The sequence below is a fragment of the Triturus cristatus genome, chromosome 3_1, assembly GCF_964204655.1.
Source record: "Triturus cristatus chromosome 3_1, aTriCri1.1, whole genome shotgun sequence".
Classification (NCBI taxonomy): domain Eukaryota; kingdom Metazoa; phylum Chordata; class Amphibia; order Caudata; family Salamandridae; genus Triturus; species Triturus cristatus.
Window position 1 is genome coordinate 560,693,768 of NC_140583.1, and position 27,400 is coordinate 560,721,167.

At 43.5% G+C, this 27,400-nt stretch overlaps 1 protein-coding gene across 12 annotated transcripts in view; it reads right to left on the minus strand.

Moving 5' to 3' along the window:
• AKAP13 (A-kinase anchoring protein 13) overlaps positions 1–27,400 on the minus strand; it is a 1,236,163-nt gene that overhangs the window by 834,644 nt on the left and 374,119 nt on the right. For all 12 annotated transcript variants that reach the window (XM_085644487.1, XM_085644486.1, XM_085644483.1 and 9 more), the window contains exon 7: positions 14,609–14,801. In XM_085644487.1, the coding sequence (XP_085500613.1) occupies positions 14,609–14,801 (193 nt within the window). The remainder of the gene's footprint in view (positions 1–14,608; positions 14,802–27,400) is intronic.

A 27,400-nucleotide genomic window follows, 5' to 3' on the forward strand; every position in this document is an offset into this window, starting at 1 on the left:
TTAAAAATCTTCAGTTTCCATTGCTTTGCACTGGGTACCCAATGCTGAGCTGGCACTCTGCACCCGGCCGGCCGCCTCTGTGCCGCTGAGGGTGTGTGTTTGGTGCTGCCTTGCGGCCCCCCCCACCATGGCTGGTCCCAACCCCCGGAGATTGACCCCCAACTCTGATTTACCTACCTGCAACCAGCACCTCTTTGCGTGCCCCCAGCCTCAACTGCCTAACATTTGGCTCAGTGAGCAAATTTCACCTCTGACCCGGCCACCCCAGAGCCACCGGTGGTGAAGTCTCTACATTTACCTGACCCTTGCCCTGTGTTCGTCCTAAAACCCGAAGACTGAATTTGTAAGTTGGGTATTTACCTGTGAAGTCACATGATTGTTTTCTTTCCATAGGTAAACACTGAGCTGTTCGAAAAATGCACTAAGTGTCCTCTTTTTATACTTAAAAACTCGTTTTACAAAACGCATTTTACTGCAACAAAGAATTTTTGTTTCTAAGCAATAAAAATACAAAGGTAATATTTTCATAAACTAGCCTCGAATTAAGTCATTGAGTGTGTGCAATATTTTCTTGCCCGAGTGTGTACAACAAATGCTTAACACAGACCTCTGATAAGCCTAACTGCTTGACCACACTACCACAAAAGAGAACATTTAGTATTATCAACTTTAGCCTTTGGCGATCAAGTGGACTCTGTGCACACTATACCTTACTTTGGTATAGTACATACAGAGCCAGCTTCCTACATCCGCTTAGTCCAGATGCAACCCCACTTGAGGTGCGGCTTGGGGAAACTACCCTCAGCTGGAGAAGAGTCGCAGTCCGTTGCCTAGGCATCCACCTCTAACATGTTACTGCAGACCTCTACAAGGGAAATCTATGGAAGGCCCTGTCTGCCCTCAAATCACAAGTGCAATTGTGGAAACATCTACTCTTGGCAACAACTGGGAAAATGTCTCTTTCCAAAATGGTACTCCTACCCCGGTTCCTCTACTACTTCGCAAATCTCCCCCTCATCCTCATCCTCCCTGGAGCTCCTTCCAAGACCTGGATACCTTGCTGAGCGAACTCACCAGGGGAGATTAACGCCACCAAATAGCACTTAAGAGATCACAGCTATCGGTCAGCGAAGGGAGCCTCAGACCCCATTATTCGAAGCCCTGTACCTAGCAGCTCAATTGCAATGGGTCTCGCGATGTATGGCTGGATGGTAAATTGGAGAGATGTGCAATGATCTAGGCCCCTTGCAACTATGGCGCTTTCTATTCCCCAAAATCACGCCATCGTGCACAAGGTAATTTCAGGTGTCAGTCGCCCGCCGATGTGTGGCCAAGGTTCATCACCTAACAAGCCATGTCGGGCCATACGCAACAGCTTCCCCCTGCAGGGTTTCCCTCGGAGCCTACTCAGTCACAGACTTGAGGAACTGGCACGACCGATCTTAGGACTGCAGTCGGTGACCTCTTCACAGACGGCCCCCATCTCAACCCTCAATCAGCTCATCTCCGATCAAGAGATGTAGCCCGGGCATTTCCTGAGTAACATGCCCAATTCCTGGTCCACTAATGACAAGGAGCCTCAGACCCACTCTGTCATACAGACATTTCTCAAAATGGATGTGGGGTGGCACTTGATAGCCTAGATCTACAAAGCAATTTGGGGGGACACATGGTGGCCTCGCTGACCACCTTGCTGGACAAATGGGAGGATGATATATGGAGGGCGCTTCACGACACCGAAAGGGAGCGGGCCTTAGAGTTCCCTCAGCGGGTGTCCAGGAACGCTAATTTTAAGAGCATAGATTTCTCCATGCTACACCCTCCCTATCTGACGCCAGAACAACTAAATTATTTTTACGGCCCACCCCCCCAACCTGGCACACCTCTACTAATCCCGCTGCCGCGTGGCTTCAACCTACTTGCAACATATGTTGTGGCCCTGTCCGGACACATCTTCCTATTAGCACTCCAAACATGACCCACTGTGGGAGGTCACGAAGCTCACTGATATTCACACATGGGAAGCCTACTCCCTAGGAATCTCAAAGCGCAGGAAGTGGTATAGGGTGAGAGTGGGCTTACATAGCTCTTGCCCATAGCAGCCCCCTACCTTCGCCCCAACCAGAGTTTTCCTAACAAAGTTCCCAGCACCCTGCATGGGTGCGATTCCACTAGCCTCGAGGCCAGATTGCTTTTTCCTTGCCCAGTTTCAGAAATATTATTTGAGATGCCATCGATGTATACGTTTTTTTTACCTTTGGTAACGCTATATCTGGTCGAGTCACAGTCTAGCCGCAGATTCCTTAACTTTGAATGCTCTCCAGGCAGCAGCCAAATTTTGCCATCCTCTGCACGCCGGTGGAGGCCGTCGTACGCCTCCACGATGACGTCAGTGGAGTGATATAAGTCCACTCCGGCACGCGGACGTCAGTTTCTTCTGTGAAACCTATGCCAGAACGCAGAGCCACTTATAGAGACTGGTTGTGGAAACAGTGTGCCAAAAAAGATTTAAAATACTTTTAAACATCATTAAAAATGAAACATCAAATGGTATGAAAATACCAGATACGGATTTGAAAGAAAAACCCCAATAAGAACAACTTAAAACAGGGCTAAATTAAACTCTGCGCCCTGGTGAATAACCCCCATATGACGGAAGGGACCATACCCTCTATGAAGCATACATCAATGGTAATGAATGCCATGCCATTAGCCCACCAGGATCTACAACACTAAACAGTTTGTTAAATTACACTATCACCTGATATATTGACAGTACCATTGTCAAGGTACAATGTTACAAAGGAATCTTTCATAGAAAGAACAAATAAATTAATACTGTCCACTGGTGTGTGAAAGTGTGTGTGTCTCTCCCACTCTCTCACTCTCCCACTCTCATATAGGTGGTATTGCAATCTGTAAACAAAAGCTAGGCCAGGCAATTTGTTAAACCCCAACATGGATTGAGATATCTCTGGAATATAAACGCAGTACTGAAAGGGTATAATCCTTTTCTCAAGAATCATTCACAAAGCTGGGAGGATGGGCAGGGCGTTAAGGAATCGGCAGGTTGAGTGTGTCTCCAACAGATATAGCGTTACCGAAGGTAAATAACTTTTAACATCTGATAGAGACATCTAGATGCATATTCCTTAACTTTGAATTAAATACCATAGCTATACCCCACTGGAGGAGGGTCTGCGAACAAATCCTAAGAAAGTTCTCAAAGAGAACTAACCAGTCAAACTAATGACTGACCAAGTGTACATAGGAATAGCAGAACAAGGGCTTGGCTACAAATACAATCCATGATCACTGTCACAGAATATATACATTAAAACAACCTTACAGGTCTGAGAGAATCGGCCCTTGAAGGAGAAAGAGTTGAAAACCCTTAAAGTGTCATCTGTCAGAGGACAGATTTGAACCCCTGACACCCAAAATGGGAAAGAGAGCTCCATGACCAAAGAGGGTCAAAAGTATAATAAAAGTCCCATAATCTGCATTGTTCATGACAATATAGAATTTAAAAAGGAAAAAAGAACTATCTTGCTGAAATTTTAAAACAGAACTTTCAGAACTGATTTTTCCCCAAGGAAAAGATGAATGACAATCTATAATTATCCTACGCAGCGATAGCATAAGACCTTGCCACAAAATGCATACATTGAATAAAAATATATACATAAACTTAAGTGCGTCACCAGATACTCCAACTGGCCTAGAACTTACAGAATTTAACTGGTCAATAACTACTGTCAATAGACAGAACGTATAAAGCGTGCCTCCAAACAATTCAGTGCCATAGTGCAATAAACCAAATAATATTTCGAGCACTGAATAAGCTCAAACACGCAGGCAAACGAGAGGAGAGAATCAACTGCAGCATTTACTAAACATCTTTCTATTATTTTATTTTTTTATAAAACAAATGTGTTACACATATGATACAGTCATGTATACAAAATATACAGAAGGATATATTAGAACTGAGAAACCAGTACTAAGAAACACTTCTCAATAATATTGAAGAGGACGCACCCAAAAGTGCAGTTCCAAAATATCTCATAAAATAAAATCCTTTAAACAGGCACATACGGGAGGAGCCAAGATGGCGACCGGGATGGCAGCGTAGGCTCCCGGCTCCGTGAACCTCCGCACCCCGCACGAGATCCTTAGCCTGCGCTATCCGCCCGTGTTGGTGAACGCGAGCGGCAACCGATCGTGTGACCCCGAAGTTTCTGGCAGCGGTACTGCCGGAGAAATGTCCGTCTAAAGTTTGCGGCCTGTGCAGCCCTGGAGCCGGGACCTCGAGTGGACGCCGTGGCCGGGCGGCAGTGCAACAACAGCGGCCTTCGGTGACTGGGTGGAGACGGACTGCCGGAGTGGTGCGAATGTCGGCCTGCGTTTCACCGTGGTCGTTCCTACCACTAAGCGTAGCGGAACGAGTGCGTGCCCGAGGTGGCAACTCCAAGACTCTCCGGTGATTGCCTCAGCCTTCGCCGGTGAGCTGCCCGGACGCCGCCCGTAACTCGCCCCGATTCTCGCGGGCTGCTCCCGGATTTTCGTGGGCGCTGGTCCGTGGTGGGGACGACTGTGGCCCGTGACCACACACCGAACACATCATTTGCCTGCCCCCGGAACCCTGTTTCCAGCGACATGGAACCCGAGGCGCTTGAGCCTGAGTCCCGGTCCCGATCTGGGTTGGATTTACCCAGCGGCCATTTTGGTAGGACAGTGTCCACCATCCTGTACACTGGGTTGCAGCAGGATTGGGAGGGTGCGACTCTGAGGAGCGTAGCGGAGCGAGCGCCGGGAGCTGTACTGGGGTACGGTGACCTTCTCGAGGCTCTCGGTGCCCTTCATTCCACCTTGGTTCACGGCGCCTGGGTGTTGGGGAGCAAGCTCGATGGAGTGACATCAGCGTTGGAACAGTTGCCGCCTGCCTCTCCCCAGGTACACTGGGACTTCTTACACCGCGCACGGGGGGACAGTGTCGTGGCCGCCCCTGTGAATAGTGCACGCCTGGACTCTCCGGACAGTATATTAACGTGCGATCAGCTGGCTGTGGATCTGGTCTGTTCCGGAGGTTTCGGACCTGAGTGGGGGGTGGTGGCCTTGTCCCGTGCGCGGCCTCCGACGACTCAGGCAACATCCAAGCAACGGTCGCCTGCTCTGCCTGATTCCGCCTTCCTGGGCCTGGTGTGCAGTGTAAATCCTGGCTCAGCACTGGGAAAGACGACCCTCCATAGAGCTGATTGTGTCGATCTTCAGAGCCCTCTACCCTACCCGTGTGTGTCGCTTCCTGATCTTTATTGGACGCTTCTCTTCCTGGTAACATTGGACATGGCACTGGGACGAGGGGTATGCATGGGTGGGTTTGCAAAGAGTGGCCAAGGATGAGGCTGACCCTTCAGAGGTGGTCATCTACTAGGCGGGCGGGCTCGGGAGTTGTGTGCTCTCACGGCATAACTGTTTGTGTACCAAGTGTGTAATGCTCCTTACTTCACTTTGACAGGGTCGATTTCGTGTTCTGTATTGTATGCTTTGCCGGAAAACGTATGGTGCGGGAGGGAGAAGCCGGGGGCGTGTTTTACAGGCCCTCCTCCAGTTTATTAATACTCTCTCTACCCCCCCGTCTGGTGGGGGCTCTTTTCCTACTCTTTTTCTCTGTTTCTTCTATATTTCGGGTCTGGTTCAGGGGCGACAGGCACACTGCTGGGGGGGGGGGCCGTACTCATCTGCAGAGGTGCAGGGTGGGGGGTTGGGGGGGGGGTTCTTTAGTCTTTAACCCCTTTTTTTCTATGGCCTCCTTTTCTTCTCTTATTCTTCTTTGTCTTTTTCTGGGATCAGCATGGTAGAACTCCTTTGTTGTTATTCACTGTTGTTTCCAGAGTGCCATAATTTCCGTGGAGTTTCCTGGGTCTTGGGGCAGGGGGGTTGCAGGCGCAAATGGCCGTGTCATTCCTTCACATCCTGAACTTCCTGTTTCGGCGCCATTGCCTAGATAGACTGCTGTTTATTGTTTACGTTCATCATTCTGCCTGCCATTTTTCGCTGCTGGGAAACTGTTTGGCGCCTGATCCTTCCATCCTCTTCTATTATAAAATGTAAACCTTTATTATCCTGGTCTCCTACTTGGGCTGTTCAGAGACTGAGAGTATGCTAGCGTCGAGATTTTGCACCCCGAGGTGCTGACTGTGATATACTTGCTTTCTGTTATTTTGACTGTTTAGCGGCCGGCCCCGGGGGTTGTAGGCCCATACGTGTAATTGATTGAAATATCAATAAAGGTTTTCAAAAAAAAAAAAAAAAAAACAGGCACATACGATACCTGTAATACAAGACATTATAAGAAACACAGCATCACATTTTATCATGTATATACCGTATATCATGATGTATACCATCTCTGATATGAAAGATTCAGCAAAAATACATCACCTCATGAGAAAAATGGAGGGAAAGGGGTGGGCAGCATTACGTCACCACTACAACACTGTAGGTGACTTGCCTTACAAAAAATGGTGTTTGTGAAGTGGTAGACTGACAACCACAAGAGAAAGTCGTTATGAATCCTCAATAAATGAGAAATACTGAAATAAACAAGTACCTTCTCTCCAGAATATAGGAAATGTGGATCAGACAGAAAGACGGTTACACAAGAAGAAGAAAAATCTATCAAAAAATTGTCTTCCCGACTTTCATGTATAAATGCCAACCAAATCTACACTGGTCTTGAGACAAGTTGGACCTATCACAAACCTTTAGCTGCCCATTTACCACCACACATTGCAGAGCACAGATAGGTATTGCCTGTTTTTGAGGAATCAATCATGTTATGGTAGAACTGTTCCTTCACCATAAAGGAAGAACACACAAGCAAATAGCATTCCAAAAGAATGTAAAGTATAAACTCTGAGCTAGAGCAACATTCCAACTTGCTCAATCTTCAAAGAATTGAAGCACCCATAATAAATAAGTAGTCCACTGAAGAGAAAGCAAACTGCACAGAAACCACTGGGTTAGAAATAAAAAAAAGATGTACACATCGAAACACCAAAAGAGCACTCTTAGCTCACTACAATAGTTCTTATGAGAACATAACACAAAGTCCAAGCAGGACTAGGCTGTATACCAGAAAGATCTGTAGTAAACAGATAGACTACCAAAGTAGTATCTCTGGAGAGCTATACAATACCAAACCAATACCCCACATACCAAAAAAGGGGTATAAACTCTTGAAACTCTCTCTTTATCAGAGTTAATTGAAAGAATAAACCCCGGCTGTAAACTCCATCCGGAGATAAAACAAGTCAAATCCAGAGTCAAAATTTGTCATTATATGTAAAAAATAAGGCTTTAACCCTCAACACTATAAGGCATACCAGAGGCAGGTCTTAAACAGAAGAACCACGGCCATAGATACTTAAGAAATATAACAAAAAACCTGATAAGGCCCAATTACATTTGGCCAGCAATGAGGCGTTGCACCGTAGAATCAGCATGGCTATCAAATAAGCAAGCCCCATCAAATAGCAAGTCTTTTAATCTCTCATGAACGTTTTCAGGAAACCTTGACTCAACCCAACCAAGCGTGTCTAAAGAGAACAACTGATCGAGCCACAGCTCTGCCAATAGATTCTGCTTTGTCCATTGCCGATTTAATATTAATCAGCTATCCTATACAAGCCAAGAAAGCTCACCTTGACTCCTTCAGGAAGGGAAGGAAGCAGATGGTTCACAGAGTCCCATGAAGCAAAGGAAACCTTTCCTAGGACACATGATGTGTTCAATAACCTCAAGGCCGAACTAGTTGACGCAAAGATATTTAGTTCACACATCTCCAACCACCTAGACTCTCTACCTGGTGGAAGCAAAGGAGAACCTTCCACACTTGGCGAAGCTGTAGCAGTTTGCACAACAAACCCTTTAGCTGTAGGGTGTCAAGAAAGGCAAGCTGGGTCAACAGAAGCAGGACTATGACGATGCGAAATGGCAAAAGCTGCACTAGCCTCTTTCGTCATTCGTGGTGGGGACAACAAATCATAATAAGGAGATGGTTGCAGACTACTATCTCCCCCGAAAACCAAAGAACCTTCTGCCTGAGATTGACCAAGACCAACATAAGCATCCACATCCTCAACTTGTGGAGAGAATGCTGCATAACCTGCCATGGCTATAGGCGGCGTCTCCAGTGCCCGATTGATGTCAGGCGTCGTCGTATCGACGTACCCAACGATTGGTGTCCCTGTCACCGACTGGCATCGTGTCCACCGCCTAATCCGATGCCACCGACGTCAAAATGGGAAGCCATTCCGGGCTGTGTCCCGACGTCCGAATGACTTCAGGTACGGAGTCTAGGTCCTCGATCAGAGTTCCCTCAACCTCTTTGGGACCCGAAGGCTCACCAGGGGGAGGTGTAGACCCAAGTAAGGATTACAGAGCCTGAAAATATGCCTGCATCTGGGTCACAGTTGCCCTGGCTCAAGGATAAAGAGGGAGGCTCGGTGTTGACTCCTGTGCTACATCCTCCGGTGAGGGATGGGAGGAACCAGCCACGACATCGCAAGGCCGAAGACCTCTGTGACCGCGATCCCTTGTGATGAGGTTTCCGCAACTTGAACGAGCGACGCCCACGGGAACAGATCCTTGAACGGCCGCACGCAGGAACATCAGAGCGGGAAGGAGATCGACGTTGCATGGACTCTGATCGGGAGATTCATGCAGTCAGCAAATACATTCTCCTTTCCCGCAAGGACTTAGGCTTCAGCCTCTTACAGGCGTTGCACTCCCTGGGGTTGTGGTTCTCTCCTCAGCACCACATACAGATGGAATGCGGATCTGTAGCAGTCATCTGTCGAGTACAGGTCTTGCACGTCTTGAAACTCAAAGGCATAGGCACACTGTTCTCAGACGCAAATAGGCGAAGTAGTCAGAAAACAGAAGGCCCGAGGAACTGCTTCTCGGGATATGCGTTGCAGCTCGGAAAAGAAGAAACTGACGTCCGCACGCTGGATGGGACTTATATGGCTCCACTGAGATCATATCCGGAGACTACATCACGGCGGAGCTGTACGACGCTGTCCCCTGGGATGCAGAGGTACTGCTGACAAATTTCCGGATCCAGACTTGGGCCTGGAGAGAATTCAAAGTTAAGGAATCTGTGGCTAGATGTCTCTACCAGATCATATGTTGCAGGCACTTTTGTAAAGATAGCGGGATTTTAACAAAAGTTCTGATGTGATTTTTTTTGCAACTCTCAAAATCCTGGAGGGTCTGAGTAATGAGCTACATAAGGAAGACACCCTGGGACTGCGTAAGAACCCTATTACTGATAACTGGGACACTATAGTACAAGATTTTCAGAGTGAACAGCATCCAGACTCAAACAACCTAATCTCTGTAGCCAGAGCAGGAGAGACCAGTATATCGCCTTAACCTACCACGTTGCAAACGCATAGTGAGGCGATAACAACATGCTTGCCCTTCACACAGTCCATGACTTATTGTGCTCCCAAAGAGTAGTGTGTATGCTTTTGATTCCTTTGGGGAATTGGCAGAGACGAGGTGAGCCGGGGAGACCAGAGTTGGGCAGAGTTGTCCCCCAGTTTTTGTCCTTCTCCCCCTCCCCCCCACCCCATTCTCTTGGCTGATTATTTTTGTCTAGGATTTTATTGCAGATTTTCACCCACATCAATAACACGTGTTATAGGTCCTGTAACGGGAACCATATAAACACCTAGTAACGACTCCCGTACATTGTGAATTATATACCTATGGTCTTAACACATGACTCTACTCATGTTCATTGCGGCATACACCCCTTCTATGTCAGGCATACTTTATATCAGTTTTCTAACTAAAACATGTGCTTTTTCATGTAATGTTGATGCACCTTTGGCAAAATTACTGGTCCCTAAATGTTAACCCCTTACCATGTTTATGCTTCTTTTTGAAAAACAATAAACAGATTTAAAAAAAAAAAAAACAACAACAACAAGGAAGTATTGCATCCCCAATTCAAAACTGAATGAGTGGAGATTCCTCCATACCATTCCACTCCATTCTAACACGCTTTACAAGCAATCTCCAGAATAGATTTAATCTCTATATGAACCGTGATTGGATTGACATGCCTCCTTAGAGAAGCCGTCTTGCCCACTTACAGACAGGCAGTGAGTCAATGTAGCAATTTCAGTTAAGGAGGTTTGAGACACTAAATTAAGTTGCAGCTCTGTAAATATTATTAGCTGGAATGTTGTGCATCTCAGGCGCAAGTTGTGACAGTGGGAATAGCTGTACGTGACCAGGAATTTCAAATTAATACCTCTTAAGGAGACATGGGACACTTCTTCAGTCCTCTGTTATGGTTACAAATAATTTAGTAATTTGGCCACTCCATCAAATTCAGGCAGATCCATGGGGGTGGTCTACTATTTGGTTCAAAGTTTCCCTAAATATCAAAATTGCCTCAATTGATCTTAACTGCAAAGCTTTACAAGTATTTTTTTTAGAAGTGATATCGATAAATGTGACTTTTGTTTTATCACTTGCTATATTAAGGATTTTAATAACTACAACAATCCAGATCTTCTAATGCTTTTTGAATTCGTGGAATAGTTTAAATCAAAGAACGTTCCTCATTCGATTATCTGTGGAGACTTTAATGTGAAAGCGTTTGTACATTTGATTTGCGTACAATTGCACACCATTTATGTGTCCATCTTTCTAGTGCACATGTGGACCCAAGGCGGGATGGGAGGGTGGGGGGGATTTTGGGAGAGTTTATTTCTAATCATGATCTGGTTAACATAACTGAATTTACCTCTATGTCGGATAACTTAACTACGACTTTTATTGGTCGCAATTGTTCTTCGACCATGGATTATATTTTTAGGTCCCGGGATTCGTTGAAGTCTATATGTAGCAATGTTGCGGCTGCCAAATTTGGGAATCACAAGCCGTTAACTTTGCCTTCACTGCCTCCTCAGCCTTTAGTCAGCAACCATGAGGTATATATTTAGCAACCTGTTGCTAAAAATAATGGTTTAAGACTAGCAGGGCATCTTGATAATGCACCACAATTCACGCACATAATGATCACATTAAATTTGTAGGTCTTTATGGCATGTCTATCAGATACAGCTAGTGCACAAATTATATTAGTGTGCTTAAATAAATTACGCAATTGTATCCATATAGTTCTATTAAAGCTTCTAGCAAAGAAGTCACTTTCTTCTCCACATTGGTTTGACTCCCACTGTTATCTTGCTAATAGAACCTTACATGAAGCATTGGCCAGGACACCACGTAGATCAGAAGAGGTACTTGTTTGTAGAAAGATATATAGAGATATTTTGAAAATTTTATAAAAGCTAACTCCAATCGCTACACTGGGATCACTATTATACTGCTATTAACTGTGTACCCAAAATTTTCTGGGAGACACTAAAAAAACATTATAGCCAGTAAGAAACCTGTAACCATCTTGCATATGCATATGAAGGAGTCACAGTGAGTTTCAAACTTTCAGTTTATTTATAGTTACAGTGACATTTTTATTTGTGACCTTAGTACTTCATTTAATTCTCCTTATCAAACTATTAATTTTGACACCAATGAAATTGCACTGGCCATATGCCAAAGTTCATCCGGCAAAGCTTCCATAAGTCTCTATTGAAAAAAAAAAGTAGAATAGAGTTGTGCTGCTATAGGCCCATTTCTCTCATTGAAACTTTGGTCAAGGTCTTGGGTAGAGTAATTTTTAATTGGATTCGGGAGTGCGCAAAGCTGAAAAATATTTTATGTGCACGTCAATATGGTTTTAGGGAGCATCTAGGCACTTTAGACCAATTTCTCAATTTAAAAGTGCAATGTAGCAAAAGACCGCAAATCACAGCTAGCATTTATGGACCTGACAAGTTTATTTTATAGAGTGAATCCAAGCTTTGACATTTTTTATTACAGATGGTTCTTGATCAAGCTCTTGTCACTTTTCTGGTAAATTTGCACAAATTAATTGCAAAGGTAAGGCTTGTTCCAGTGGGGAACTCACCGAATCATTTCTGCTACAAATTGAAGTATGCCATGGGCGTATTTTGACCCTCTTATTATTTATTTGATATATTAGTCCTATTCATCTCTATGTATTGAATCAATGCATTGATGTACCAAAGATTAAGGGTTGCCCAGTCCCAATGCTGCAATATGCCAATGATGCTGTAAGCCACAAATTATGTCTCATGGCGCTGGTCGCTTGACTTTACAGACATTTTCCATTTATAATAATCCTTTAGTAAAGGTTTTGAATTTTCCTTTAGAATTAGTTTGTGATAGCTCAGCTTGGAAAACTAATCTTGGCATAATATGCCAGAAATTCCTCATGTTTGTGGGTTCTTTACAAAAATTACAATCTATGCCCAGGGGAAACTTCCGATTGCCTTGTTGGAAATTTACCAACGCCAATGTAGACTAAATTTTACCAACGGGGTTGGAGTGTGGGGTTATGACAAGTGTTCTTTGCAATAAGAGGAGAATCTTTTTGATGACATCATTTGTCTGCGCTCCCCACATTCCACATTACTTGTGTCATTTGGAGATTGGTTTACGGTCTGTAGACAATCTGATCAAGCTAGCTCTATTATTACTCTGGATATCTATCTGGACGTACGCATATGCCACTTTGAATTGCTCAATTATCATTGACGGTCCGTCATGTGTCAAAGGGTTATTGACAAAGGGCTAGCCATACCTTGCTTACACTACGTTATCTGTAATTTAACCAGACTGTGAGGCCCAATGTTATTTGCTGATCCCTTAACAATCAAAAAAAAAAAGGATAATGTATGGGTGAAAAAATATTTTCTCCAACGCGTATGCTCTGATAGAGAAGATACTGAATTAAAAAGTCTATCATTAGACGGTATGTAATTAATCAATCTTGTATTACCTTGGGACCATAATTGTCCTTTGTCAGGGACACGCAAGCGTCCTTTATTTTTCTGTTCTAGGATTTGTACCACACATAGTCTTTAATGCTTTCCCTTGGACCAATTCAGTCCCGCTTTTATTTGCGCATGTCCTTGTGACGGTATAGCTAATCAGAATTTACAGCATTTTAGCTTTTTTGTACATTTTATATTAGATCTACCAGACATATTTGAATAACTCCATTGAAAAAGTACAATGTTAAACAATGTTGTGATGCTCTATGTTTTTACCGAGACTCCATAATGAATTTGTATGTTTTGCGGTATGTGCATTTTTAAAGTCAGCTGTTCGCTGCCACAAATCTCTGCAATTGTTGCTGCTTTTATGTATGTACCCTGTCTTGATGGTACGGCATATATTATGAGTGCCTATGGCATTCTAAATAAAGTATTATGAAATGAATGACTACTGCTATTTAGAGGTGGAGATGCCTCTAATTTGTATTAATTACTTCCTGTCCAGAAAACAGGATTATGGGACTTGTAGTGTTCGTTTAAGTGCTTTACAAAATAAAGAAAGAAAAGAGACTGCATAGTTAATATTCGCCTCCTTGGTCTGTAATAAAATCAGGATTCTCATCTAATGTTATCTAGGAAAATCAGCAATTTTTAGTGTTTTAAGGTGGAGATAAGGACAATAATAATAATTGCCCAATTTCCAAGGCGTTTTGTTAAATAACACCAGTTTACATAATTTAATTTCACCTTTTTAAAGGAGTTCATCTTGCAGCGTGATAAGAATATGAATTCATCAGTTAAGCGGGGAGTAGTTGTACTTGCTCCAAACGTTGGAAATGCTGGAGCCCTTCAGCGGGAATGCTTAAAAGAGGACGATGGGACCAACCTTTCTTTGAAGCACAGGAACAAACAGGAATAAACTTTGGCGAATTCAGACAAAAAAAGAAGCTATTTCACCTTATTTTTGAGTGCAACTAAAAGCAACAAAAATATAACAAGAATTGCAGTTTTATTGATGAAGTATTACCCTCACAATGAACTTTCACGCACTAACTTCGGCAAACACAACTACCGATACTGTTTGCTGCTCGTGAACTCCAGCTCGAAACAAGTAAATAATTAACTATGTGGGTAAAAGCGATACCCAGGTACTTAACACTAATGTGAGCAAGCACGGCCTATTTACAGCATGATCTCAAGAGGGATGCCCTAAGTTTAGCTGTACGCGTTCGATCAAAACTGTCTGTCACCAGTGAAATCCGCTAACGTTAGTCTTGGCTCAAGGGAAGGCAACAAGGTGTTGAAATCGGTAAACAACATTAGCCAATAGTCATTATTATATTCCCTGTGAATTTGGGCGGACTGCGAATCTCCCCACAAGCAGCAGCTAGGGTTTGCATTTGGATTGGTCTCCGATGGCCATATGTTTACACTGTGCAACGTGACAGTAATTACACAGGAGCAGGGCAGCTGCGCCGAAGGCTGCAGAGAGGACCCAAGTCTCAACGAGGATCTCTACACGCACCCACACACGAATAGAGCTCCGAAAGAGCGGCTGAAAAGTTACAGCGGAAAAGGCACACAACTTGCAAATAGTCATTCCATACAACCACGGAGACTGACGGATGTCGACAACAACACACTTCTGGGACGCTTACCGTTTGCTGGGAGTGGTTCTGTATGTGTTTCCTCAGTTCCTCTATGCTGTCGTCCAGGCTCCAGCGGCCGCCCTCTTGAAACGTTTCTGTCAGCGTATAGACATTTAAGTCACGGTGATGTTTCACACAGAATTCCCCCGAGTGTATCACACGGGACACGCTGCTCCAAGACTCCGGCTCACTGGCTTTCTCACTGAAACAAAATTCAGTCTGTTAATAAGTAAACCCCGCTTACATGATGCAGTCTGGCAACATATGCTCCTGTTTCAGTCAGATTCATCAGACGACAGCAAAGCGAAACAGCAATCGGACAGGCGGCTCCTTCTGCCGAGGATTAGAGATGCAAACAGCAAACTTAGGAGAAACAATATTATGTGCCAAAAATAACCACAGACAAAAACGCAAATCCCTTTCAACAGGTTCCCCTGGATTCAAACATTCGCCTCTGTGCATAGACGGTTAAGTAAAGGTGACCACGTGGGACTATGAGTAATAAGGAAGTGAACCAAGCTTTCAGACTGCAGCGCTCTACAAAGAACAGAGGCATACGTCAGAAGTTAGCACAAGAGCAAACAGTGTTGAAGTACCGATGGTTTGGCATTACAGGTGACTGCCCCATTCCTGCCATGCATTCCGAAAGTGTATTTGCCAGATTGCCTCACGTCCCTTTACAGACACGGAGAAACGTTGCTTAGCGCAGGTTTACACTCACCATCACACGTCTGATAAACATGTTCGTTACAAATTTCTCATCCTACCAAGTAAGTTAAGTAGTACAAGGTGAGGAAACGTATTACTTCAAGAAATAGTTGCAACCTTACAAGTACAACAGTATGTGTGCACTGTGCCTGCGGGCACATTTATTCGTATTAACTGTACAATAAACGAGAATAGGGTGAGAATGCATGGAGTGATGGTCTACAATGAATAACAAACTGAGAACCGACATACTGAAAGCACTCTGGGGGCCTAGTCAGGGGTAGAAAGGAGCTCTGTTAATAATACAATACTAATTGCACAGCAAGTATTACTGACCATACAGGATCAACTAGGTCCATCTCAATCACAGGTTAAAAGGAATGTTATCACGAGGAGGTACAACTCCTAAAGTTATTTAACAACTTGTGCTTCTGTCTACTAACAATCGCTTGAAAGTTACTTTTGTAGCATGGGGCATGAAAGAGATTCATCATAGTGAGGGAGACATGTTGACAAACTAGAACTGACTCACTGCGGTAATTAACCAACAAAGTCAAGCCTATTAAAAAGCAAGGCAAGCTTTATTAAAAAAAAAAAAAAAAAAAAGACAATGTAAATTTGGGTATCAAGTAGCATAGTGCCATCTTTAAAAAAAGGCATCATGAATGAGTTAACTAGGGCAAAATACAATAGGAACAATGTTGCACTGAAAACCAGATGGTGGATTTCAAAGACAGTGGGGCGTAAAACCAAACAAATTTGCCTACCCGAGGGAGCACTGCCACCTCATGCCTGAGCAGCTTATTGAGACCAGCTATTTACTTAGCATTCTGGGACTTGTAGTCACATTATATATTGGGCTAACTTATAAGATTACAAGTTCAAGAATGCAAGTAAAAAAACTGAACTGGATGAGCTGCTCAGGCGTGGTCTTTGTAAACCTGAGAGTTCTGCATTCTGCCACACCTTAAGACTGCTTGCCGATGTAATTTGGGAGAGTGCATCACATGCAGCACCATACAGACGTAAGGCCCTGCTCTGGGCTGGGACTGCAGCACCTTTTTAGGTCTCGCCTGACCCAGCGCATGCGCTGGTCTGGCGAGACTTATTGAGAGGGCTCCAAAAAGTGCTACCAGGCCAGCCTAGAGCTACAGTGCATGTGCGCGGCCGCACGCCGCGCTTGACCTAGATTACTTTCGCGGCCGCACGGCCGCTTGAAAGTTTGATCGCGATCACTTTTGCGGCTGCGCGGCCGCTTGGCATAGCCAATAGGTCTCGCTTTTGGGACCTTATAAGTATTTAGTTATGCAACTGTTGCATGGCTAAACACTTATAAGGTCCCAAAAGGCGAGACCTATTGGCTATTCCAATGCTTGTTTCTTATGCACATTGTCCCACTCTCCTCCCCAACCCTCATTTCAGTGTCACATACCTCTCAGCCTCAGAGGGACAATAGAAATGCTATGCAGCCCCCCTTAATACTGCAGTGTGGTACAAAGTAATGGGACACTGCATTATGCATACTCCTTAACTTCATAAGGAAGGAAAAGGTGGGAGGGAACGTCAACCTCTTCTACATATTCCAGCTGAACAAAAACTACAGACTGCAAGGGTGTTTACTTCATGTCATGTTTACCAAGTGCCGGCTTCGCACTGGTGGTGACCGATGCTACTCTTTTCTTGGTGCACCCTCTCCTGCTGCATGATTTCCCTCACTACCACCCTCGAACAGTGACCCTATTCTCTCCATAGGCCCTCTTTCACATGCATTCATTTGTTTTATAGTGCTACTCATACCAGTTTAAGATACCAGAGCACTTTACATCACACACTTTATATAGCGACAATGAATCATACGGCTGTAAACCAGTCTTTAGGAAAAGTTACATTAGGCAATAAGAAGTATGCAGCATATATGAAGACTGTTTGGTATACTATACAGAAGCACACATTTCAGGATTTAAAAATGTACCAAAGTGGTTGGGGTTGGCCTTGCTAATAAAGATGCATTTCATACCAAACTGACCATTTGCAACATTAGGATATTGTAAGACTAGGGAAAAATATAATGTTCTAACCTATACCTTGAGGTTTGCATTCAGCTCTTTGATGACAGTTTATGGGTCACTGTGCTAGATTAGGATTGTAACCTATGAAATGGAAGTGAGAAAAGGATCTCAGTGACAAAAGCAGTAACCCAATTCCTTGTCGACATAAAATACAGTAACCTCATCTTGATACAAGATTTTTGCAGCAGGCGCATTAACCCTAAACTGGTAAATCAAAACTGCCACTAAACAAAAATCCATCTCCTTACAGTAGGAACATTAAATTACCAGTGTTCTCATATCTTTTTTGAGTTGGACTGCCTCTTTGCTCATTAACAGTTCTGTTTACTTGTGCAATAAAACTAAGGTCATTTCATTTGATAGCCATGGGCCTCACCCTCTCCTCTCCCACAAAACTGCTTTGGTCTCTTATCCTCATACCTCTCTCAACACTGCTAGCAGGCCTCCACCACCACACCGAGATCTCTGCTGCTTTGCTCGTTCAGTTAATTTACGCATTCTATGCCCGCCTCCTTGCATGTCACTGTTTGCCCACTCCACAGATCACCGCTTTGAATTTTTGTATTATTTTAAATGAGACGCTTTTATTTATTTAGCATCCTTTTAATTCTTATGTTTTTTTTAAATGAATCACTTTTATTTATATTGCGCACCTATCCATGCGTTCAAGGTGACTCGAACACTGATCCCAAGTTTCTCAGTCGACAGCTCTTACTGCGGAGCCATATCCTTTCCCTAGCCATGTGGCAGGGTGCAGTACCATATGTGGCCAAAAGAGGTCCCAAGGGGCACCTAGTGACAACCTATGGTACTGCACCCTCACAACATTGTGTTTTTTTTTCAGGCCGAGCCTGGCAGCGCAGATGCGAAGTCTGCAAGACATGTTGTATTGACTATAGAACTGTGATCCAACATGCTGGTTACAATATACTGAGCCCAGTGTCGATTTTCTTTGCTGCTTCCTAATTGGTTCTGCAGCCAATGCGTCAATTCTGTTTTATTCCATCAGAAGCACAGACTAAGTATAGTTTCTTTACGCTTTTATTGCTTTGAGATGGTTGGGGGCACTCTTTTTAAAAGTGCATGATGGTATTGAGTACGAGGGGCTATATTGTGTGTGGTCGTGTTATAATTGTTGCAGCGCGGCATGCCATGCTTTATATTTAAGCACGCAGCTTTATCGCTGCTTTTCATTAAACTTCTGAAGCATCTGTTAATTCTTTACAGAGCGCTTCACTCTATCTGCTTTGTTTATCCTATTTGTTTATATTCAAGACCACCACTCCACATGCGGCGGTGCTTCAATCATGCGCCACCCCGGACTGTTTTCGCACTCTCCCGTTCACTTGCAGTGCGTGCAGGGCTGCTCATATCCTCAAGAGTGGACTCATTTACAATTTTTCTGGAATGCCGCGCTTACATAGTGAAACCGTTTGTAAGAATTGGGTCAATCCAAATTGATGTAGAAAGTAGGTTTATTCACAAGAAAGGATCCCATCCACAAGCAGCAGTTACAACAAGCTGTTTCAGGTTTCACAGCTAGGCTCTCAGTCCAGAACAGCCTATTTACATCATCACATTCTAATGCACTTGGCAACAGGCATAGAACTCTAAGATGCCACACATCTCCCTTCTTAATAAACAACAAAATTGTACATATTCAAAAGCATAAAAATAAATTACGAAGTGAACTAGCTTACCAAAAAGGAATAGCTGAGAAACAATTAGTCATAACTATTTAACAAAATCTTTTAAATAACGTGGAGAATGAGATACTCTGGAAGACTTTCGAATGACATTGGGAGCATTTTGGGTTGAAGGTGACACGCTAGAAAACTTGTTAGAATCAGAAACAAATTCTTTCCTAACCACCACCACCCTGTTCAAATTCCAGATCCGGTGATAAGCAGTCTTAACAGCATTGTTGAAAGTCTTAATAACTTGAATTGGTTTAAAAAATGCAGTAGAAGACATTTTGTTGGAAGGATTTTTTTATGAGAATCCAATCTCCAACCTTGACCACTGTTTTCATAACACTTTTTCTTAAATCATGAACCCTTTTTCTATATTCATTTTTTTTTGACTCTGCCAACTTCCAGTTACTTTTTTCATTTTCAAGAAATCGGTCTGGTTGCATGTCATTAACCCATGGAGGGGTATCTATAGTGTTGGCACACCTACCTCTAAAGAGCTCAAAAGGCGTTCTCTTGGTGACACAGCATGTGGAGATAATCTGTAAACCTCAACCTTCCTCCAAACTTCAGGACGCCAATCTAAACCAGAAGACTTAGCCATTTCAATAGTTTCTTTGAGCACACGATTAAACCTCTCGACCATTCCATTTGTCTCTGGGTGATATAGCGAGGATTTTTTGTGTCTAATGCCATGCCTGGACAAGAACTCTTCCATTTAACTAGAAACTAATTGGACACCGTTGTCCGTAAGAATGCTGCAGGGTATTCCTTCCCTGGCGATGAGTTTTTTTTAGGAACGAAATGACATGTTTTGTTTCAATTCCACGAGTGATAGCTATTTCTGGCCACCTTGAATAAAAATCAACAAGAACTAGTATATACCAGTCTGTACCAGAGGAGCAAATGGGACCAACAATGTCCAAGCCTACTTCTTTCCAGGGTCCATCAGGATGATCCCTTATGATCATGGGCTGCACCTTGGGTTTAGCTACTCTTTCACTCAACGCACAATCAACACAGTCCCTAATTTTCCTCTCTATCTGTAAATCCATCCCAGGCCACCAATAAGATAATCTCAGTCTTTCCTTTGTCTTAGAAATCCCTAAATGTCCTATGTGTGCCAGAGAGATAAGCTTTTCCCTGATAGAATTTGGGGGAACAAGTCTCATACCCCTAACAAGTAGAGCATTCTGTTCAGACAGTTGATCTTTGACATGGCAAAACTTCTCTAAAATTTCATTATCTTTGGGTTTAACCCTCCAGCCTACGTTAATGCACTCCAATACTTTCATTAAATCAATGTCAGCGTGCAAGGCTTCTTCCCATCTTGCCTTGTCAATGATATTTTCTTCAACAGCACAAACTAATTCCTCATCTGGCTCGTGCTCATTTTCAACTCCCATATCCTCTTTAAGGACAATACGAGATAAGGCATCAGCCACTTTGTTCTCTACACCAGGTAGGTACTTGATGTCTAAATTGTAATCTTGTAGACCCACGACCCATTTAGTGATTCTACTAGAGACGGCATCAATCCCTTTTTTAAAAAAATCTCACATAACGGCTTGTGATCAGTCTTGACCTCAAAGACACTTCCCCACAACGAATTTTTAAGTTTCTTCACAGACCAATAAATCGCTAGGGCTTCTCTTTCCACTTCAGAGTACCTCAGTTCAGCACCCCTCAAACTTCTAGACAAGAATAGAATAACATCATCCTTGCCATCACTTCTTTGAAGAAGGACTGCGCCCAGGCCTTTCAGACTGGCATCAGTTATAAGAATGGATTTCTTCTCTGGGTCAAAACTGCTTAACTTAGGGGCAGGGTTTAACTTTTCTTTAAGGAAACAAAACTCTTTCGCCAGACTCGTCCCAAACAAACTCACAATCCTTGCGCAATAAAGCTCTCATATTAACACACAAAGAGGCAAAATTCTGAACAAATTTACTCTAATACTCTGCCATTCCTAAAAAGCTCATTAATTCTTCCTTATTTGTGGGAGAGACCATTTTCTGTATAGTGGTAATCAAACTTTCTTTCGGCAAGACGCCACCCTCTGAAATAGTGTGACCAAGATAATCAATGGAACTTCTTCTAAACTTGCATTTTTCAATCTTGACAGTCAATCTAAATTCACCAAGTCTATTCAGAACTTCTAAGAGTCTCGCATCATGCTCCTTATTGTCCACACCAAAGATCAATATGTCATCTTGATATATTCTAACACCACATAGTCCTTTCAAAACATTGTCCAAAGCCCTCTGAAAAACTGAAGCGGCTGATACTAAGCCAAAAGGCAGTCTAAAAAACCGGTACGTTCCATAAGGAGTAACAAAAGCAGTTAAATCTTTGGACTCCTCATCTAATCTGATCTGATGATATGCCGACCTCAGATCTATTGTGCTGAACACCCTTGCCCCTTTTAATAACATTAACATGTCAGCTATTTTTGGTAAAGGAAAACGATCAACAATCACATTCTTTTTCAATTCTCTATGGTCCACACATAGACGGAGAGACCCATCGGATTTTTGGGCGGCCACAACCGGAGCAAGCCATTGAGTTGCCTCAACTTCTTCAATAACTCCTTCTCCTTTGAGTCGCTCCAATTCAGTTTTAACTTTTTCTCTGACTGCAACAGGGACATTGCGTACTTTACAGCATACAGGTTTGGCATAATCAATTAAGCGAATGTGATGAATGTACCCCTTGAGGCAACCTAGATTAGCACAAAAGACATTTGGAAATTTTTCTCTCAGCATGTGTGAGAATTCGCTATCTGAAACTTGATGAATGGTAGAGATAGACTTAGAATAAAAAATTTCTTTCAGAATAATGGACGGTGAGGCATTTGGATCTAATATTACACCCAGATCTTTTTGGGGAAACCAACTTAATATGCTATGACCTTTCTGTGAAATATACACTTTGGCATTTGTTAACCTGTTCTTGTAATCTATCAGACCCCAGAAATAACAAAATAAATGTATTGGTTCACCGCCATAAGCAAATGGTCTAATGTCTGGAAGAAAAACCTTAGTTTTACCTTTCATTTCCTTAGGATAAAATGCCTTTGATATTATGGTGATTTTGGCACCAGAGTCGAATAGGACTTTTGTTGGTTTTCCTTCAACAAGGATTTCATCTGTAGGACAATTTTTACTTTCACCATTTTGGATGACTTGAACCTGAATTTGACCACAGTCCACCTCTTCTAAATTTACATAATCATCATCAACATTATAATATACTTCATTAACCTTCCCTTTGCAGTTTTAACCTTTACATGCTATAGATAAATGTCCCTTCCTCTTACATTTGCTGCAGGTGGCCTTCCAACCAGGACATTGCTTATCATTAGCAAAGTGACCCATTTTCCCACAGCGAAAACATTTAACAAGAGACAAATTGAATTTGCTTTGTGCTTCATTAATCACTCCTTTCTTCTTGACCTCTTTATGGTCCATATTCTCCTTTGTGTTACTTTTAACTGCTTGGAACAAGCTTTTATCTTTAACTTCACCATTTTTCTTAATAACATCTACACATTTTATTAAATGTTCAATCCTTTTAGCAATGACTATAACATCGTCTAGGGTCGGTTCATCTTTCTGCCACAACTCTTCTCTAACACACTCAATATTGCAGCCTAACATAAATTGGTCTCGCATTCGCTCATCAAGAGTGGCACCAAACTTACACGAGGAGGCTAGTTTTCTAAGTGATGTTACATAATTCTCAATACTTTCATTCTCTAATTGAGACCTGCGACCAAAATGGTACCTCTCGAGGATAGTACTGACCTTAGGTAAGTAGTGTTTGTCCAATTTTGCTATGCATATCTCATTCATTAAGGTCACGATCTTCAAGGTCAGGAAGGTGATCAAAAACGTCTTGACCTTCCGAGCCCAAACAATGAAGCAGCAAAGCTGTCTTCCTCTCTGCACTTAAAGAAGAGCCACATACTCTAGCGTACCTCTCAAACACCTTCCGCCATTTTTGCCATCTAATGGGTGGATCATCAGGTGATGACAAAAAAAACGGAGGTGCAGTTACATTCTGCATACTGTTTTATAATGTAATATAAATAATTAACAGGTTTAGTTTTCCTCACACTTTTTTTTTTTTTTTAAATAATAAGTTGCAGATTATGTGTGTAATAGAACTGCTGGGTTAATATGTATTCATGAGAAGAACATCATTGATGCAGTTCTTATTTTTCTTTAGAAAGGATTCTAAATCTTACATCCAATAGATGTATGTCATGAACCATACATTTCAAGCTTAAGTTCTGCTACCAGACAACAGAGTTATTGCTGACATTTTTCTATAGAGTATTCTTGAAATGCAAGGTGTATGTCAAGTCACCGCAGCTGGGAAATGGAATGGTTTAATGTGTGTGTGTTTTTTTTTAAGCCAGCATATTACTTGCCTTCTCCCCCTCATAATCTATTTCCCAGTTTCTGGTTCTCCAGCGCCTCAAGGTCACATGAATGGCAATAGCGCTATGCAAATATCATCACTCCACTGCCCAAAAAAATGTAAAAAACATTGTCATTTTCAGCCCCAAGAGCTCTAATTTTCACAAATGCGAGACCGATTGCATTACAAATGTTTGGTTTTCTTATGTTTTGTGTGCCCACACTTGCCTTAACCCCTTCAGCGCGGCGCGGATTACCGCGCCGTGCTGAACGTTCCGTGCGCGGGCGGGGCCGTGACGGAGCGGTTCCGTCATGCGCACAGCGCGACCGACGCGCATGACGGAACCGCTCCGTCACACGCATCGAAGGGGTTAAAAAACAACTTGCAGAAGCTGCAGGCTCCGGTTTCCTTCATCCACGGCCTTATATGCACCTCACACATTTCTTAATTCCTCCCAGTATGTGGTGGGGCCCCCGGAGGCTTGTTCCCACCCTGTGATGTGTTTGGAAACGGGAGGCGTTCCACTGGTACACAGTGCAGCCTAGCTTACTGGCCAACAGCCTTGGAAACCCATGGCTTAAGTTAAGTTGAAAGCGTCCAGGCTATTTTCAATCAGCGAGGCTGCACTGTGCCATGACAGGCAGTGACCCTACAGCCTTGCAGGACACAGGATCAGGCCTGAAAAAAATTAAGCTTTGTAAATCCTACTATGACAGGCAATTGCACAGTAGTGCAAGTGTCTTTCTAAAGAGCCTGCTTTTGCCTGACCTCGCAGAAAGAGAGGGTCAGAAGCTCCAAACTATACACTACTATCACAATTTTAAAATAACAGGTAAGAACTGAGACAGGGTGAGGGGGACGCAGCCCTTTTTCCCTAATAAAGCATCCGCCCCTGCTGAAAACACAGAGGGTTAGAAAACTACGGTAGTTCAGCCGTTTTTGCAGAACATTTGGTCAGAGTAAGTCCTGCCAGGTTTAAAACTTCAGTAGCTAAAGGATGCACATGACTGAGCTTCACTATCACCAATAACATAAGGACCCTGGCAGGAATAAAGAAGGACAAGAAAATGAACATCCATATCTTGACATTGCATCCAGGTGAACCTTGACGTTAGTGTGTTTAAGGTCAGATTTGGCAAGATAGAATAAATATAGCAATATTTGATGAGATTGCACTGCCAGTAGATTTAGGTTTTCAACAGACACAGAATCATATTAATTTTGCATTATACATTTTAGAATATGATGGTGCATGCGAGTGAGTCAAAATTCAAAATATTCTTTCACTCCAGTGACTAAACTGTAGGCCATTATGAGCAAGGCTGCCAGGTTCAGGGATTTCAGGTAATAGTGGAGAATTTGTTCTCCTTGCCTTGGGTGGATCTTCAGCAGAACAGGAGGAGCGCTTGAGATGTAGAAGCCTGGTAGATCAATACTGCCACCCAAGGGCGATCAGTATAAATTTGCATGGCTCCTTCGTTTTGCTGAGAACCCTCAGGACTAGAGGAAAAGGTGGAAATGCATATGTAATAATGAACCAGCTCATGGAAAATGCTTTGTTCAACATTGTCTCTATCACTCAGCCCCACAGCTGCTGGATCTCTTCTGAAAGGAAGAGAATTTTAATTTCACCATGCTTCAGGTTTAATGTACTACAGTTAGTTTGTGCATTTCAATCAGGACTGTGGTATTCCGAAAAATTGGAGGACTTCAAGGCCTAGATGAATGGCTCAAAGTTTGAGGACATTTATGTATAGACGCATTTTAGTGTCTGCCCATCTGTCTTACATCATCAACTATTGCATGAGTTTACGCTCATCCTTTCATCAACACATCTGTTGTCAATACTATTTGGTGTTGCAGACTTTGAAAATGCAGACCTTCCAGACTGTCATTCTTAACCAAAGCAATGCTTGCTTAAAGCTTCAGGTAAAGGGCACCTTGTTGTCCTATGAGCCAACAGTCTGTTTCCACTCATTGTACAGGTACTTCTGGAATGGTTTAATTTGAAGTCTGTAGTGTGAGATTAGCAGGGTGCAGGGCAATATGATCCCTGTCTCATCTGTGTGGTGAGGGGGGTCAGGTTGCCCGTGACCATCTCGGTTAGGCTCTTGTTGACCAGTATGCCCAGATATTTAAGCCAAGAGGCATTTCAGCGAAACAGGAATCCATGGATCATCGCTTTTGTGGTGCAAGTCGACAGCAGGAGGCTGTCAACCTTGTCCCAGTTTACCTTGAATCGGGACAAGGACGCAAAGTGGTCTATGATTTCAAGTAGTGCTGGGAGGGAGCTGTCAACATTTTGTAGAGTGAGCAGGATCTCGTCAGCATAAAGATATATCTTGGAGAGGCCGCACGGAATGGGGGTGCCAGTTATGAAGGAAGTGGCGGATGACAGAGGCCAAAGGTTCCACTGCCAATAGTATGAGGAGTGGAGAGAGTTGGCAGCCCTGATGCGTGCCCCTCCGAATCTGGAAGGTGTCAGAGATGAACCCTCTGCAGTTGATCTGGGCTGTTGGGCAGTTTTACAACAGCTGTACCTTAGAAATGAATTAATCTCCAAGTTCAAACCGTTTCATGGTGGCAAAGAGGTACCCCCACTCAATGCAATTAAATGCCTTTTCGGCATCTACGGAGAGAGCCACTGCTTCCTCCGGTACTTCTCTGGCAGTACAGAGAGCATGTGCTAGGGTGCGTAGGTGGTTCCTGGAGGACCGGACAGGTACAAATCCAACCAGGGAAATGTGGATGAGGGCACAGAGGACCACTTTTAGATGTGATGCCAGTAAGCTTGTGAGGATCTTAACGTCTCAGTTTAGGAGAGATTTTGGCCGGTACCAGCCACACCGCAGCGGGGACAGCGATCATCGCCCTGAGAGAGAGAGAGAAATCCAAAAGAGGCCGTCCACTCTGCCTCCTGGAGGACCGCATGTAGGAAGTCGATCACCACCTCCCCAGTCCATCAGTAGAATTCTGCCAGAAAGCCATCCTCTCTTTGTGGCCTTGTGGTAGGGTAGCTGGGGTGGGGTAGCTAGGAAATGGCCGCAATCTCCTCCTTACTAATATCCTCCGCTAGGAGTTCACAGCGTTTGTTCGCTAAACATTGGAGGTCTTCATTCTCAAGGAAGGGGGCGATCCACTCCTTGCCTGCCGGTGCCTCTGGCATGTAGAGTGTGCCGTTCAAAGGCACAAACTCATTGACAATGGCTTGGATTGTGTGAGTATCCCCTCTGACGCAGATCTGATGGCTGGCTTAATACACTTTTAAGCTGCAATTCCTGATCACAGAGGAGTGCTTTTTCATGTTTCATATGTTTGGAGTGGTAATGATAAATCATCCTTAGTGGTGAAGTTGTATTTACTATTACTGTTTTAGAAAGTGGACATTTCTCTGCACTTACTTATCTAGGTGCCTGACAGCCTGTCTTCAATACACGCCTGGGATGGGTGACAGCTACACTTTGTGCATTCCCATTAGACAGCCTCGGACACAGGAACGTGAGGCTCATCTGTATTCTGAGCACTCATCTGCATTCAGATAGGTCTTCCTGGGCAGGGAGGAATGGGAGGGGCTGACAAACTTCAATATGTAGTGTCCTGTCCACATACAAAGCACTGATTTACTCCCGACAGATAGCCTGGCAGATAGGACTGGTTTGAAAGGGATCCTTGTGCACTTCAGAGAGCTGCTTTGAAGTCACCCCCTACATCAAACACTTTTGGGTATATGTACTGGGTCTCTGATCTCCTAATATCAGACACTTCTGGATCTTGAACTGAACCTCTGTTAGAAGGACTGCTTTGCTGCGTAAAGGACTTAACTGGACTGCTTTTCTGCATGGATTGCTTTTTTGCTTGCTGCCTAAAGCTCCCCGACTCTACTGAAGGAGAGATGAGCTCTGCGTTCC